The 18,251-nt window shown below is 39.4% G+C and overlaps 1 protein-coding gene across 1 annotated transcript in view; it reads right to left on the minus strand.

The window, feature by feature from the left end:
* Positions 1–18,251, minus strand: part of HPSE2 (heparanase 2 (inactive)) — a 730,895-nt gene that overhangs the window by 636,588 nt on the left and 76,056 nt on the right. The window contains exon 3 of the mRNA XM_069067170.1: positions 15,957–16,118. Within this exon, the coding sequence (XP_068923271.1) occupies positions 15,957–16,118 (162 nt within the window). The remainder of the gene's footprint in view (positions 1–15,956; positions 16,119–18,251) is intronic.

An 18,251-nucleotide genomic window follows, 5' to 3' on the forward strand; every position in this document is an offset into this window, starting at 1 on the left:
TTAGCCTAGGGGCAGGGAAGATCTTTAAAATTTACATTCGCATTACACCAAGAAAACCCCAAACAGGGTCATGAAAAGTTGTATGTGGCTGAACAACAATAACATGTCCTCTCCATGACCAAGTCCTTCTACTTTTCCCTTGGTAGAATCTCCTTTATCTTTCCATCTCCAGCTTCAGGATCATAATTATCCAGGCTTGGTTAACTCATGTGGTTGGCTTAACTGGTCTTCTTTCTGCTCCTCACTCATGGCACTCCATCTGCCATCTTTTTGCCTCTTCAGGGGCCATCCCATATGCCTGGAATGCCCTCCCTCCTCACATCTACCTCCAAGAATCCCTCATGCTTCCTCTAAGACGTAGCTCAAGCGCCACGCCTTTCTTGAGTCTCCCAACTGCTACTGCCTTCCCTCCAGTCATCCTGATGTATATCTGACCACTGGACCCAGATGATTCCATAGGAGAAAGTGAGGCTAGTGACTTGGCACAGCCCACACCCACCTAAGTCCAATTCACTTGTTATGTCGTGGCATCACTTTCATGATGTAGTGGTCCCCTTCAAAAACAAAGGACAAATAACAACAACACCTTGAAACTAACTATTGTGCATTTCCTTTGCATGTGTTCAGTACATATTTGTGCTGTACAGACACACCTGTCCCTGTTGTCTCCCCTATCAGGATGCAAGCTCCTTAAGATCAGGAATTATCTCACTTGATCCTCAGCATCCAGCTCAATGTCTGGAACATGGCAGATGCTTATTACATGCTTGTTAATTGATTTTGTAACTTTCTCATGAAATTCCCTGCTTAACTTGGACCCACTTTGCTCACACTCAAAAAACAGCAGAGAAAACCCTAACGTTGACCATCACCAGGTAATCACCCAGATACCTGCTCTTGGATTTCCCCCAGGACATTCTCTCCTTGCCTAGATATAGTTTCCTAGAACATAGAGAACTGTATCAATTCAATGCAGTTCAATAAACATTTTACTACATTTAAAGCAATATGCTCTAGGAACAAAAAAGAATAGAAGATGACCTGAAGGTCTACGAAGCTGTGGTGCTGACCTCACTGTTGTATGCTTGTGAAATCTGGACAGTCTACCAACGCCATGACAGGAAACTGAATCACTTCTATTTGAATTGTCTTGGGAAGATTCTGAAGATCACCTGGCAGGATAAGGTACCAAACACTGGGGTCTCCACTCAAACTAAACTGCCAAGTATTCAAAAGAGAGCACAACTCTAATGGACTGCCATGTTGTTCACATGCAAAACGTATGCTTGCCAAAAAGACTATTTTATGGAGAACTCATACAGGGCAAGCGTTCACATGGTAGTCAGAAGAAGTGATAGAAGCACACTCTCAGGGTATCTCTCAAGAACTCTGCAATTGATGGTGTGACATAGGAGGCACCAGCACAGGACCATTCAGCATGGCATGCCCGCATCAGAGAAGGTGCTATGTTCTGTGAGCAAAGCAGAACTGAAACAGCTCAAAGGAAACACAGGATGCACAGATTTACAGTATCTGCCCCAAATGTTCACACAGACTATTTGCACCCAACCTGTGATAGAACATTCCGAGTTCATGTTGCTCTGATCAGCCACAGTCGGACACAATGAAACTTGACTCTAGCACAGTGATGTCATTTTGGTCCTCTTTGAGAACGAAGGACAACACCCAACCAACCAGTGAGCTAGCATTTGCCTTAATAAGACTGCCAATCTTATTTCTCATCATTCCCTTTCACATACTCAAAATGCTAGCCAAAATGGGACTCCTTATCATTCCTCAATCTCATCCTGCCCTCTCCTGTTCCCATGCATCTGCATGTACCACCCCGGGGCCCTAAAACAGATTCTTCCTACATCTCCACTTGTTGAAATCTTTTTTCTACCTTCAAAACCCAATTCAGGAACTATTTTCTCTATGGAGCCTTCCTTGATTATACCCAGAGATCTCAATCTCAAATAAAAATACACTAACTAGCATCACCATTATTTAATTACATTTCTCATCCCCCACCTACCAACATGTCAAAATCTTGAGATCACAGACTGTGTTGTTTTTCATCTCTCTCTAGAACTTAGGACGGTGTCTTGCCCACTTTTCGTGGGGATACTGGCTCTGTGATCTCCCTAGTACAGAGAACTCCTAGTGGAGGAATCTCTGCTAAAGACAATCCACATCTACTCTAGACAACTATACAGGGTGCTCAGAGGTTAAATGATAGCCAGGCTTAGATGGCCAGTACGTATTGAAGATGGGATCTGAACTCAGGTATTCTTGATGACAAGTCAAATCTAGCCACTCTATCCAATATGCCAGGCTTCGCTGCACATAGTAATTATATAATAAATATCTGAAGAATTATTTATTATTGAAGAAGACATAATGGGTCTCTACCTTCAAGGACTTTACCATCTTTATGGCAAAAATCACAAATCCTAGATTTTTATAACCTTCGGAGTGTTTTAGCTTTTCATAGCCTTTGGAGGGTTTTAGATTTTCATAACCTTAGTTATGAGAATGATACAAATTTCACACAAACTGTGAAAATGCAGGAAGGGTACAAGTTACTGTGAGCATTGAAAAGAAGAAGGGATCATTTCTGATTGAAATCTGGGAAGTTTCATCAAAGTGGAATAGATGTTGAAATTTGAAGGATGAATAGGACTTCAGCAAATAGAAAGAAATTTTGGAGGAAATGACCTTAGCCAAAGTAAGAAGACTAGAAAGAGAGAGAGAAGAGTTTAAGGAAAAGTGAATGAAATAAGACTAAAGGTAGTTTGGAAATAGCATGGAGAGACTCTAATGCCAGCTTAAGGAGTTCAGAGTGTCTCCCATAAGCTTGTGGTTGTAGTTTGTCCTTTATTCTCGAAGAGGACCGTGGCATCAGGGAGAAGATGACATGACACGCAGTTGACTTGGATTTGAGTGAGGGAGGGCTGTGCAAGGTCACAAGTGTCACTTTCTCTTCCAGAGCCATCTGCGTCCAGTGGCAAGATATAGATCAGGAACTTTGAAGGCAGTGACTGTGGGTTTAGAACTGAAAGGAATTTTAGAGCCATTTAATCCACCATCCCTCCATTCCCCCCATTTTACAGATGAATAAACCAGAGCCAAGAGAAAATGACTTTCCCAAGGGAACATAGGCAAGCAACAGAGTTTAAGATTACTTAGGCAGCAGTCCACAGAACAGACTAAAGAGAAAAGAGGATGAAGGCAAAGACACCAAATAGAGGTTATTCTAAGGAGGTTATAAGAATCTGAACTTGGGTGGTGATATTAGGAACAGAATGCAAGAGAGAATTTATTTACATATTATTATGAGATTTAGTAAAAGCTACAAACCTTCTTCAGATTTTCATGGCCTTGAAACTCTAACAGGTCAGAGAAGGCCTTCCCACCCCCAGCTCTCTGAAATTCAACACTGATTTAAGTTACAGCTTTCTCAACACCAATGATCAATAGGAAATGAGCAACAAACCTGGAAACTATGCCTACATATTAAAAAGGTGGAAATGACAATGTAATAACAAAAGCAAAGAAGAGGGCATTGTCATCACAAGATCTATAAAAAGGCAAGTTGTTGAGTAATAATAATGTCAGGGTTTATTTAGCAAGGCCCCAGGGAGAGATAGCCAGTCATTCAAAAGATGTGTGCTCTATACTAGGAAAAAAACCAAAAACCTTTCACTAGAATGAAACATACTTTGGGGCCACTCTCCCTCAGTACTACTCAACTATTCCATATCCACTCAAAAACCTCCTAATGCCTAATTAGATTTCCAGATACCTCAATGCAGGCAAGCATGTCCTCTAACTGGGAGCCATAATTATCCAGTCCCTGGAAACATATTATTTTCTTAATGTGAATGAATCAATGAGGTCTCTGGTATTAATAAGTCTTATTTGAGTTTGAGTATTGTGAGATGGTTATCTCACAGTCTAATTAGATGTAAATGAACCAATTCAAAGGTCTCAACTTTCACGGCTGAAAGATCAGCCTATGGTCTGTGGTGACCCTCCTCTTGTATAGCCCGAAGGAAGCATAGCTCTAAAGAGTTTTTTGGCCACCATTACTTGTCATTACAGCCCCAAATGTAGAAATAAAAATGCTTAAAATGAAATTCTGTCTACTTGTAGTTTGGGGTTTAGACTACACAGAAAATTTATCTCTTTAATCAGTATTTGCACAACAGAAAGTATCCAGAACCTCATAAAAGATGGTTTTTACCTTTTGTGGATTACCTATGATAACTGTTCATTCAAAGACTAGACCACTGGTTCTGGACTTAAGAGGACCTAGATTCAAATCCTGGTTGTGTATGTGATTCCAGACAAATCTCTTGGCCTTTCTGGGTCTCAGTTTCCTCATCTGTTAAATGTGTATGTAGTATGAGATGACCACTAACACCCCTCCCAGTTCTGAACCTATGAGTTTCTAACAGAAACGTATCTTAAGATATCACATAACTTTTCGGGGTTTGGGGTTTGGGTTTTTTATTTAAAGGAAAAGACTGGCAACTCCACAGCTGCACACATCTGCAAATGCTGAACATATGACACAGAAATGACCTAGGAATTTTACCGAGTCTTCGTTGTGTGTGGGCTGGCTATGTCAGGAAGAATTCTTTTGACTGGCAACTGAAACTGAGAGCGGGGAAGCATCGCATTCATCTCTCTTACTGAGAAACAAAACTAGCTAAAACCAAAAGCTAATTAAAAATAGATTTAAATATATTTTCAAAATATATTTAAATTGAATATATTGTATATTTTAAATATATTTTCAAAATGTATTTAAATTGAATATATTTTATATTTAAAATATATTTTTGAAATGTATTTAAATTGAATATATTTTATATTTAAATATATTTTCAAAATGTGTTTAAATTGAATATATTTTATATTTAAAACACATTTTCAAAATGTATTTAAATTGAGTATATTTTATATTTAAAATATATTTTCAAAATGTATTTAAATTGAGTATATTTCATATTTAAAAATGTATTTTCAAAATGTATCTAAATTGCATATATTTTATATTTAAAATATATTTTCAAAATGTAAGTTTAATATATTTATATTTAAATATATTTAAATGTATTTAATATATATTTAAATTGAATATATTTTATATCTAAATATATTTTCAAAATATATTTTAAATTTTGACATAAAGATGGGAATGAGAAGCACTGAAGTAGTCCATATCAACAGTTTCTCCCTTATTGCATTTATTAAGCATAAAAGTTTTTTTTAATTAAGTACAAAATGAAATTATTATTAACAAAAAAAATCCAGGTATTGAGGGAGCTAGCATCAGTAAATAAGACATAAGGACTTAAGGGGTAAGACCATGGTATGGGGTACAGACCCCTGAGATAGAGTCTTGAGTTTGGATCCTTGTTCTACCAATTACTCCCTGGGTGACTTAAGTTTTCTGATCCTCAGTTTTCTCATCTGTAAAATGAGAGATGAACTAGGCAAAACTCCCAGAAATGTGGCCTAAATCAAATTAAAATGCTAACTGGGAAATGTCTGACAAAATAAAATTTGAAAACAGTAAAATAGATAATGTGAATTTGTTGTTTTCTAAGTCAATATGCAGTGGCAGGGATGGGTTTCTACCTGAGCTCACATCCCTAACCTAACTCTTATTCTAGGACCTTAATGTGCTCACAAGAGATGAAGCAGCTGGGTGGTAGAGTGCATAGAGCCAAGTCCTGGAGTCAGGAGACCCCACCCCATTCAAGTTCTGCCTCAGGTACTTACTGGTTGTGGGACTTCAGGCAGGTCATTTAACTTCTCCCAGACTCAATCTCCTCATCTGTAAAGTGGGAATAGTAAATCTACTATTCCTCAAATGACTATTGTCAATTTCAAATGAGATAATGTGTAATGTACTTTGCAAATCTTAAAGGCCTATAAAAATGCTATCCTTATTATTACACAAATAACCACGACGTTTTGGTATATAATAATATTATAACAGAAGATAATATAGATTTGGAAATAATCTGTGTAAAAAGTGCCATTTGCAAGTATGGAAGTAGGTATTACTACCTACCAAAAAAAATGTAGAAAGGGAAGGGACAAGAGCACACAGCATACAAGCTCTGGATCTGGAGTCAGAAAGGTCTGGGTTCAAATCTTACCTCAGATACTTAACAGTGTGACCCTGGGCAAATTCATTAACCTCTCTCAGTCTCAGTGTCTTCATCTGTAAAATGGGGATCAAATAGCACCTACCTCACAGGGTCCTCATGAGGACCAAATGAAATAATATATTGTAAAACATTTTGCAAACTTCAAGGTCCTATGAAAATGCTAGCTATTCATTATTTTTTAATTTTAAAATGGGGTGAAGGGGGAGGAGAACAGACCTAAGATGCAGCATTCAGATGCTTCATGTTCTCAGGAGAACAACACAGGACACTAACTGGGCAGGGGTGCCCATGAGATAGTCTGTGCTCTGCACTTAACACAAAGGTAAGGCTTATGCTCCCAACCCCTGCCTCATCAGTCACCTACATCCCAAGCAAAAGGGCGTAGAGGTACTTTGGAAGCAGCATCCTTCACTAATGGAACGGTTCACTAGAGAGCACCCAAGTAGGGCTCAGCCCTGTGGAACCCAAGGAGGATGAGGAGGCTGGGAAAGGCCAGGTGTTTCCCATTTCACTGGGGAACGAATTCTGCCTTTCCCATATTCAGCATTTCATTTTACCAGTAATAGCATTAGGCTTATTTGAGATAAGTAAATGCCATCTAACTTCTCTTCTGTTCCAACTTGGGGATTCATTTAAATGTAATCAGGCAGAATTATTAGTACCAGCTAAGGCTTATCTAATACCATTCTTTCAAAGAGTTCAAAGTGTCTGAGGCACGAGAAATCTCATTATAAGATTGATTTAAACCCTTTTCTGAAGTCTCTGCCTAGAGATAATGAAACGTTGCTACCTCCATGAAACATTTTCAGACTTTGGGTGCTCATACTCTTTGAAAACACTTAAGACTTTTTTTCTTTCCTTAAGAAAGTGCAGCTTAGATTAATGGAAAGAAAAGTGGTCTTAGAGTCAGAAGAGATGGAGTTGTAGTTTTGGGTAATCATTTGCTATCCTTGGGATAACTCCACTGTCAATGCAACCTAGACATTCTTCATCTGCAAAATGGAGACATTAATAACTTTGCTCTACTTCACAGGGTTTTTGAAGTGCTCTTTTTTTTTTCCTTTTTTTCTTTTTGGAGAGGCAATTGGGGTTAAGTGACTTGCCTAAGGTTACACGGCTAGTAAGTGTTAAATGACAGGTGGAATTTGAACTCAGCTCCTCCAGACTCCAAGGCCAGTGCCCTATTCACTGCACCATCTAGTTGCCCTTTGAAGTGCTTTTTAATCATAAAGTGCCATATAAATATAAATTACTAAGCCTTAGGTATTCTGGGCACCTGAGGAAACAGGGGCAAAGGAGTGAAGAGCATCATTGTGTAAACACAATGACAATAATAAGGACTCTTTGAGTGATAGCTGATCTCCAGACTCCCTCACTTGCGCTCTGACCATAAAACCACCTGGCCTGACTTCACTGTATCAAAGTAGAGGTTTTTAGGAAAAGGAAAAAGGAAACAGAAGTACACAGTCTATTTTTTTTTTTTTGCACACGGAGACCACAAAGACCACCTGGCCACTGTAGCCCACCTTCACATGTTTCTTAGACAGTATTCAGTGCTAACTGCCATGTTGTCCCCATTCTCCCACATGTAGGAGAAGAGAGAGTTGGGGATTTGGAGTCAGGAAAGCCTGACATGCTAGCTGTGTGACTTTGGAGAAGTCAATCAATAAATATACACTGAATAATCACTATGTGAAAGGTGCCATGCTAGGCACTGGGGACACAATGACAAAAATGACAATAACGACTGTTGTTATTGCTAAGCAGTTTCTGTCATGACCCCATTTGGGGCTTTCTTGGCAGAGATACTGGAGGGTTGGCCGTTTCCTTCTCCAGCTCATTTTACAGATGAGGAAACTGAGGCAAACAGAATTAAATGACTTGCCCAGGGTCACACAGCTGGTAAGTGTCTGAGGCTGGATTTAAACTTAAGGAGATGAATCTCTGTCACTCAAGGTCCAGCCCTCTATCCAGTGCAACACCTAGCTGCCCAATAATAATGATAACTAACGCTGACACAGTGCTTACTATGTGCCCAGTACTGTGCCAACGGCTTTACAATTATTAACTCACTTGATCCTCACAACCCTTGGAGGTAGGTAACCAGTACTCTTATTATCTCCATTTTACAGATGGGGGAACTGAGGCCAAAATAAGAGACAAAGTGACCTGTCTAGAGTTAACAATTCCACAGCACTGACTATGAGCCAGGCACTATCCTAAGCACTTTGGCCTCTCCAGTCCTCACAACAACCCTGAGGAGCCGGTGGTCTTACTATGAAACCGCCCAGGGTCACATAGCTAGTAAGTGTCTGAGCCTGAATTTAAACTCAGGTCTTCCTGATTCCAGGCCCAGCTCTCCGTATCCACTGAGATAAAGTCCATAAAGTGCCCTGCGAACCTTAAAATGTCACAGAAATGTCCATTATAATGTCTTTAGTTAGTAGTGGTAACAATAACTACAGGAAAAGCCAGCACAGCAGTTTCCTGAACTCGATGCTGGTGAAATGCCCTATTTTGATCAATGCTAACAAGACAGAAAGGCCCCAAATCTGGTCCTGGCAACATATTATATGCCTATTGTGCAAGAATCGCCCAGATAATTTTGGAAAAGCTCATGTCCAGAAGGCCAGCAACAAAGACTGAATTTTTTTGGCCACAGGAACTTATAAAGCCTAGGTTTAGATAAGAAAGGGGCTACAATCTGCACCAGTGGAGAGAATACCAACACTAGTGAAATCACAGATTTTTTTAATAATAGCACCTACCTTCCAAGGTTGTTGGGAGGATCAAATGACTTATTTGCAGAGGGTTTTGCAAACCTTAAAGTGCTCTATAAATGCTAGCTATCATCATCATCATTATTGTGTTATTATTACCTCCCATCATCATACCTTTGCATTGGCTGTGCCCCAGGCTTGGAAGGCAATGTCCTCTTCACTCCTCAAGTCTCAGCTGAAATCCCATCTTCTTCTTCAGGAGGCCTCCTTCCTCACCCCCAGCTGCTAGTAATTTCCCCTCTGATATTATCCCCCACCCCCATCTACTCTGTATATATCTCATATCAATCAATCAATAAGTATTTATTAAGAGCCCAGACAGGAAGTGAGGAAACAACCAAAACCAATAAAATAATTTCTATTCATAAAGAACTTACATGTACAGAATTATTTGCATGTTATCTCCCCAATGTAAGCTTCTTGAGATCAGGGACTATCTGAAGAGGCTTAGCCCACAGCGAACCTTTAATATATGTTTCTGATTGATTGAACCCCTCTGGTGTATTGGTTAAATGTTACTAGGAAAGTAGGAAAGAGGATTTATGCCTGGAATGATCTGGAAATGCTTCATAATGGAGATGATATTCAGCTGGTCCTCGAAGGGAGTATAATTTCAATAAATGGGGTGGAGGAAGGAGAGGGGTAAGGGGTAGTTTGTGGAAAAACGTGGAGCAGACACTGTGTTGAGACCTAGGGAATGGTTCTGCTTGGCTGAGTAGCAAGAGATAATTCTGGGAAAGTAGATTGGGGCCAGAGTGTGGATCAGTCAATTAATTAAGGAGCATTTAATTAAGCATCTGCTATATGTCCGGCAATGTGGTGACAACAAGGATAAAAGAAAAACCATGAATAGTCCCTGTCCTCAATGAGCTAATATTCTAATATTAGGGGGAGACAAGATGTATACAGTTATCCCTTCATAGTTTCTATTTATCATGGGGCGGCATAAGAAATTAAATGGGAATTTTGGAGGGCAGTTTTGAAGAAGCCATAAATGACACACAAAGGCCAGCAGACAACATAGAAAAAATGTAGAAACTCAGAAATGCATAAACTATATGGAGAGTATTGTATAATATCAACATACTTTATCTTTTAATACCATAATAATTCAAACTTCTCTGGTATGAAGGAAGGGTCAAAAAATTTTACACAGATTTTCCAGAGCAGGGGTGCCGCACCTCCATCTCCCCCATAATAGGGAATGGATAAGTGTGTAAATAGAAACATACAAGATACATCCATAGCACATGGAAGGAGCCATCTTAGAGAGGAGGGGGCTCTTCTACTTGCTGGCTGTGTGATCTTGAGAAAGGCCCAATCTCCCTCAATCTCAGTATACTTAACTGTAAAATGAATGGGGTTGTACCTCTTAACAGAGGAGGAGATGGATTCAAGATGTAGAATGAAGCATACATTTTTGACGTGGCCAATGTGGTCATTTGTCTTGCTTAACTATGCATATTTGTTACAAAGGTTTTCTTTTTTCTTCTTTTTTTCTTTTGTTGCTCTATTTGGAGGGGAAAGGAAAAAGGAGAAGAAAGGAAAAAAATGCTTGTTGAATTTTAAGAAACCAATTTTATCTTTTTTAAATGTAGTTAGACTAGATGACCTTTCCACAACCAAAGGTTTTTTTCTAGAACCAAATTTATGATCCTATAAACATGTTCCGTGTGTTTTGTCATTTCTAACCTGAAAACACAGGATCTCACTGATGAAGTGGTGTTAAAGAATGAATTCTCTGTGATAGAAATATCATAAATTGACATAGGTTGGCACAGCATTCACTTCTCAACCTGGTTATATAAACTAGTCACCACTCACTCCAAAACAACTGCAGAAATATCATTTTCAGGAGCTACAAGTTTATTCTGCAAACAGTATGGCACCAGTGAATGGTTTGTTTGTTTAAAGTAGGGGGAAAATAACACAATTAAAGCAACATTTTAATTATATTAACAATAGTTGGAAGGATGGATTAAAGTACAGAGAACAGAAGCTAATGGACCATTTAGGAGATTACTGAAATACTCCAAGAGGAGTAATTAGGAAATGAATTAAGGTATTGGAAGCCAGAATGGAAAAGTAACTTACCGATCCTTTATGAGGGCTAGCAGCATATTGCCTCTGAGCTTTCTCTTCTCCCAGAGAACCAAGCCCAGTTCTTCTAATTCCATATGAAATAGATTCAAGGTTCTTCACCAACCACCTCTTCTGGACACTTTCCAGTTTATCAAGGAAGGGGATGGAGGAGACACATTTCATAAGAACTGACAAGATTTAATGACTGATTGTACACAGCAGGGAAAGACGATAGGAAAATTAAAGATGGGAGAATGATAATGATCCTATTAAAAGAGATGAAAGACAAATGAAGCAAAAGCTTTTTGTTTGAGGGTTGGGATTGGGGGAAAGGGCAGGGAAGAAGAGTTTAACTTGGGACCTGATGAGTTGTAGGTGCTGATGACACATGACATAAGTAGCATTTTCTAAAGACCAATCTGACCACTATATACAAGATGAGTCAGCAGATGGGCTGAAGACCAAAAGACCAGCTAGGACCAATGACTGCAGTAACCACAGTTCGAGGGTGATGGACAATGGTAGTAGTAGGGGGCATAGAGACAAAATCTGAGTGCTCTGGAGAAGGTTCCTCTAGAGGTTTTGATGCAGACTGGACACAGAAGAACCAGGCCTTCAGGCCTATTTAGGCTCCAGTGGAAAGCCATTTATATCTACAGCCCATAGTGTTGTACCCACATCAAAAGGCCCAACCTTACCCAACCCATGCTGTCTCTCAGTTAAATACCAGGCCCAGTAAATACACCGCTGAGCAAAAATACATTACTCCTAGTTCTGACCTTTGGTCTAGTCATCCTGCATTTTACAGACCATCAAATATTTGATACCAATGATATTCTCCTTTGGCCTTCTCTTTTCCAGGTTAGACACACCCAGATCCTTCAACAAACCTTTATATTACATAAAGTCAATACCATTTATTTACTCTCCTTCTTGCTCTCCACTGGACACTATCCAGCTTTTCAACATCCTTAGTAAACCATGGGAGCCAGAGCTGAACACAGTACTGCCTGCACATGAGGGTGGAGCACAGTGGGGTTATGACCTCCTTATTCCTAAAACTATTCCTTTATTAAATGAACCCAGGATCGATTTACATTAGCCTTTTTCTGTCTTCCATATCACACCAATGACTCATGTTGAGCTGGAAGTCCACTAAAACTCTCAAAAATTTTTCAGAAAATTGTTGTCTAATTGTATAACAATTCTGGTCCCCATCTTGTACTTGAGCATAAAATAAACATAACTTCCCAAGTTTATATTCATTCCTACTGAATTTCATTTTATTATATTCAATCCAAGGCTATATAGCCTGTCAAGATCTTTTTGGATCATACAGAGTGGTAGCTCTCCCTCCCCACTTTGTGTCTCATGAAAATATCATCTATCCCAGTTATTGGTAAAATTGTTGAAAAACACAGGGCCAAACATAGATCCCTGTGATACCTTACTGGAGCCCTCCTGCCAAGTACGTCAATGACACTGAACTGTTAACCACTATTTATTGTTTCTGACCACACAACCAATTCTGAATTAATCTAATTGTATTATCATCTTTCCATACCTTTCTCCATATTCTCCTTAAGAACAGCATGACAGAATTTGTCCAAAGCATTGAGAAAATCTAGGTAAACTATATCCCTCACATAGCCCGCAACTATTGGCTTGCTAATCCTTTCAAAAAAGGAAATGAGGTTAGAATGGCATGATCTATTCTTGATAAAGCCATTCTTGACTCTTTGAAATCACAACTTGACTTTGTAGATGTTCAACAACCATCTCTTACATAAGCTGTCCTAAAATATTCCCAGGAATTGAAGTCAAGCTCACTGCCCAACAGCCTCTCTCCCTTTTCTTCAAAAATTGGGACAAATTTGTATTCCTCCAATCTTATGGTACCTCCCCCATTTTCCACGACCTTTCAAATATTATTGACAGCAATCACACCTGCTAATTCTTTTAGTCCCCAAGTTTTTTCTGGACTATGTTACTTGAAATAATCAAGGGCAGCTAGATACGCTTTTATTTATCTCCTTACTGTCTTGAGTATCAAACTTCCTGTTTGTTCAGCTATTCCAAATACAGAGGTCATTCTCTTTGGCCAAGAAAACAGAAGCAAAATAAGAAATCAGCAGCTTTATCTTCACTCTGTTGTCAGTATCATCCCATCCAATTCCCAAAAAGGTCCTATTCCTTTTCAATCCTGCTTTTTCTGCCAACATTGCTTTCCTGACATCATAGGATCATGCCATACTTTCATACTCATTCACTATCACCTGATCTTGCTTCCCTCTTTTATATGTTTCTTTTTTTTTTTTAATCTAAGTTACTAATTGAATTCCTTGTGTATCCACACTGGTCTCTGTGTAAAAAATTCCACTTTTCCTCCTTCCTGAAATCATTGAACCAACTTTCCCAATCCATTCCATTTAATGGTCACTATGTTTATGGCAACCTTTTCTGCCCATTTCTAGTCCTCATCTGTAAAACAGTGACAGTGACAATGATTGTGTAGCTATCACACCAGCATTGCATGAAGCTATGCTATGGGCTCTCAGGAATCTGAGAAATGGACAACAGGGATACCCTTGAGGTTCTTATCACCCTAAGGCTTTAATAAATGGGTGAAAGTGGAGAAAACATGTAGAAAGATGCCTCCTCCTAAGAATCTAGAAGCCCATTGTCCTTCCACCAGTACCAGACACATAAATATTTCCCTTACCAATATTTCAAACGTCATGGGGGAGTTGTATAAAAGAACTAGTCCATCACCAAGCAGAAACCCTAGAGTAGATGTTCTAAATAAGTGGGTAAGGAAAGTCGCTCCGTTAGAGAGGTCTCTACCCCTTCAACCTTGCCCCCCTTACCAATACACATTCATCACCGAAAAGGGAAATATTTACAAGAGTTAGTTTAGTTATGTTCAAATATTATGTTTAGCTGTCTGGAGACCATGTTCTCAAGATTTATATAAGAAATCAAGGATTAAACTTCACAACAATTAGAAAACCACACTGCTCAAAATCAAAGACTTAGTTAACGGACATTAAAATAGTTTTACTGCTGGTGCTAAGCTGCTGTGACTCCATCATTTCCCAACACCTGGAGCTCAAACCTTCTGAACTCTCATGTAAACAAAATGGGAAACTCCAAGGGCTCCAAGGGTAAAAAGGTACCACCTCGGGCCCTGGCCTTTTGGGTGAAAAATGTGGAAAATGCCTGAGGATGCTTTGAAGCAGCTCAGAGAGAAGCGAGAGCAGGGAAAAGCCTCTTTACTGGGGTAAGTTTGTTTAGGAGAAAGTAAGCAAGTTGTCAGGGTAAAAGTTGACAATGTTGATTCCAACAGTTTGAACTGGGAATAAACATCCAAGGGGATTATGTTACTGAAAATTGGAAAAGACTCCATTGAAGCCAATAGACCATGCTTGCGTTTTCAAAGATAATGTGTCCTTTAGCCACATTCAAAGATAACTGGGTGAGGGCTAGGGTTTCTTACCCTGAGCTCTCTTCTGTAACACATTCAAGGACTCCAAGCTCTGACACCTTCATTTGGGCAAAAATATAAAAGCTAGACCAGAGAAGAAAGTGAAAAATCACAATGTTCTTAACTACCTTGAGGATATCAGTCAGCTGTTTTTCTGATGCAGCCTATTGGGACTGGCAAAGATAGGTATCCCCTCCAACACACTTACATGTGGTACAACAGAGGGAACTCAGGGAGTTCTGAGTACTCTCAGCCAAGCATTTGAATACACCAAGCTATCATTTATGTTCCCAACTTTTATCAACCTACCATAGGAAGAAGGAGATTTTGGCAACATCCATAACCCCTATTCAAAGACACCTTTGGGTTCAGCTTTCATTTCATCCTTCTGGTTTTCTCACCAGGTTGAAAATGGAAGACAGGGGAGTGCTTTGAGATTTTTCAAAATGGAAAACAATGTGTTTGTCACATGGAGATTCCTGGAGAAATGTCAAGGAGCCTAAAATGGGAGTAAAAACTTTTTTTCCCATTTGCATTTGGGGTGTAAAAAAAATGTGATTTGTTCATGGCTTAGCCAACATCCCAACTTTTCTCAAACCTCCACAAACAAGGTGAACACACGTTCTGGGTTTATTAGGCTTTATTTAGGTCAAGAGGTGGTGGGACTTCCTTGTTTCCCTCAAGAGAAACAGGGTGACTCCTATCATTTGCTGCTTTCATCTAAAATCCTAAACCATTCTTGAGAATTCTCACACCATTGTCTGCTGTTGTAGCATTGCAAATACCTTAAGGCTCCCAGATTCATCCTATCTATGTTATCAGCAAGCCTTCTTGTTGGCTGCTTCTCATTCTATCTTGAGGATCTTCTCTCCTAAAATCACCATCCGTCTTTCCTTTTCCTATTAGAACTCATATAAGGACATAAGGGATGGTGTCTATTCTCAATGCCTGTGGGCTCCATTAGAGAAAATCAAATTCCCCAAAGAATTAAAACTCCATTGGGAATAAAATAATCCCAACTCTTGTCTACAGGTCATTATCACTTATTTATATTTACTAGCTTCACAGAAATATGAAAATAGCTACCTCTTTAAGCATACTAAATTTAGTCATTCTTTCAAATGAACACACACATATTTAGCAAGGCATAGTTTTACAAACCTCCATTAGCTCCTCATCGATTCTGACATTTGAAAATATACATGCAGAATAGTCTACAATCTTTGGCCAAAAACATACATAGCAGCCACATGAAATATTTGTTATAGGAAAACAAAAGTCATCGCAACTAAATAAAGGATAAAATTGGAAAAAAAAATATTTCAGCAGGGTACCACTCTGGTAAATCCAAAACTTCAGACTGCTAACTGATATAAGCCAGGAACTTGCTGTGGTGGGGTCAGTGGACCTCAGTGGCCTTACCTGTTAATATGAGGTTACTGTACGTATTGGAGAATTGTTCTTTGAGGAGAACCAAGTGCATCTGAGCTGCCTTCTCCCTCTGAAGTTCCAACATTACATCTGGGTGCTGGGCGATCTTGCAGCCCTTCTGCTTATCCAAGGCAACATCACTCCGAACAATGTCTGTGAGAAGGAAAAGAGAAAGTGGGCAGCAAAAATGAAGCCCAATTCTACCAAAAGTAATTCAGCTAGTTAATGGGATGATAGCCTGTAACCCATAAACAAGGCAGTAAGTGCTAGGAGCTGTTGGTGAGGAGAGTTCCCGGTGGCCTGGGCTGCCCACCAAGAGCCATGTGATGCCAGGTTATGGTTCTGGGGTTGCTTCTGACTCTGTTGTGTCCTGACTTGGGCCAACGGTTACTGGAGATGGAAGAGAGGAAACTGAGACATTATGAGCTTTCAAAGGCTGGGAGAGCAACGGGGGTCTAAGAACCAGAGTCCATGTCAGAGTTTGCCAAGACTAGGAAGGACTGGGCAGCCCCATCATCTGTGCCATACTTGGCAATGAACTTGGCAGAGGGAAGGCTTTGTAGTTACCTCTAAGCCTACTCTCCAAGGGCAGAGGTGGTATAAGGGAGTGTCAGCTCTCTGTTCTGTTGAGGGGTTTTTGTCAGGGAAAGGAGGGCAGTAGATGAGTTTATTTTTCTATTCTGCTATATCTCTCAGCAAATAGCTTTACTGTAAGAGCAAATTGATATTAATTGGCTAAATGAAAATAGAATGCTAATCAATGGGTCAACTGATGCTATAGAGAAGCTTCTTACTGTATTTTCAAGTGACAAACTTCACCAAATCTCAGTGGAGCATTGGAAAGAATGTAAGCAACCATCTCATCCAAAGCATATATAAAAGGAATCCCACCATAACCTATCTGACAAGTGGGCATCTAGCCTTTCAAGAGGACCAAGAAGTTGAGAAAACATACCACTTACCAAGGTGATCCGTTCTACTCTTGAACAATTCTAATGGTTTTTCTAATGTCAAGCTTAAACTGGCCTCTCAGCAACTTTCACCCATCGCTCCTAGGCCAAAAACACTAAGCCAACAAACAAAAGCAAGTTCCAAGTCTAGTCCTCCTTCACAACAGCTTATCAAATACTTCATGACAGTTATTGTGTTCCTTCTGCATCTTCTCTTCCCCAGGCTAAACTGGCCTAGTTCACTCAACTGACCTTCATATGGCAACAGACTCAAGGCCCTTTACCATGCTGGTTGCCTCCCTGTGAATACTCTCCAGCTTTTCCAGGTCCTTTTTAAACTATGGCACCCAGAGCTAAACTCAGTACTCCCAACAAGGGGGGAGTGAAACAAAGCAATAGGAAGCAAAGCTATTCCTGGAAGCTAAGCTTCTCTTAACGCCCTCAAGACAGCGATATCTCTATCGATATAGATGGATAGATAGATGATAGATAGATAGATGGATGGATGGATAGCTAGATAGATAGCTAGATAGATAGCTAGATAGATAGCTAGATAGATAGATAGATAGATAGATAGATAGATAGATAGATAGATGGATGGATGGATAGCTAGATAGATAGCTAGATAGATAGCTAGATAGATAGCTAGATAGATAGATAGATAGATAGATAGATAGATAGATAGATAGATAGATAGATGGATGGATAGACAGACACCAATAGATAGATGGATAGACAGACATAAATAGATATACATAGATATATGTACGTATATGTATATATGTATATATGTGTGTGGGGGGGGTACAATTACATCCATTGTTGACTTCTATGAGCATGCAGTCTACGAAAAGTCTCAGATCTTCTTTGAACCTGTCATCTAACTATTTTGTACTTGGATGATTGATATCTTTTTTGTACCTAAGCATAAGACTTTATATTCATCCCTAATGAATCTTATCTTATTAGACTTAGCCCAATCCTGTAACATGTCAAGATGCTTTTGGATCCAGTGTGTTAACTATCCCTCCCAGCTTTGTATCATCTCATTTGAAAATCTGATGAGCATATCATCTTTGTCTTTATCTATGCCAGGAGTAAAAATGTTAGATAGCACAGGGACAAGCACAGATCCAGAGGGGAAGTCCCCTAGGGAATCTCTCCCTCACTGACAGTGACATTTTAATCAGATATGAACAGAATTAGAACTCTAAAGGGTTCACCCACCCCTTGTCATTTCTGGCAAGTATCTCTGATTGTTTCCAATATTCTCCCTAAGATTTTATTTGCTTCTCTCTCTCTCTCTCTCTCTCTCTCTCTCTCTCTCTCTCTCTCT

Source organism: Petaurus breviceps, unplaced genomic scaffold (assembly GCF_028583685.1).
Source record: "Petaurus breviceps papuanus isolate PSGF00001 unplaced genomic scaffold, PetGlider_PUasm1.0 90740, whole genome shotgun sequence".
NCBI classification, from domain to species: Eukaryota; Metazoa; Chordata; class Mammalia; order Diprotodontia; family Petauridae; genus Petaurus; species Petaurus breviceps.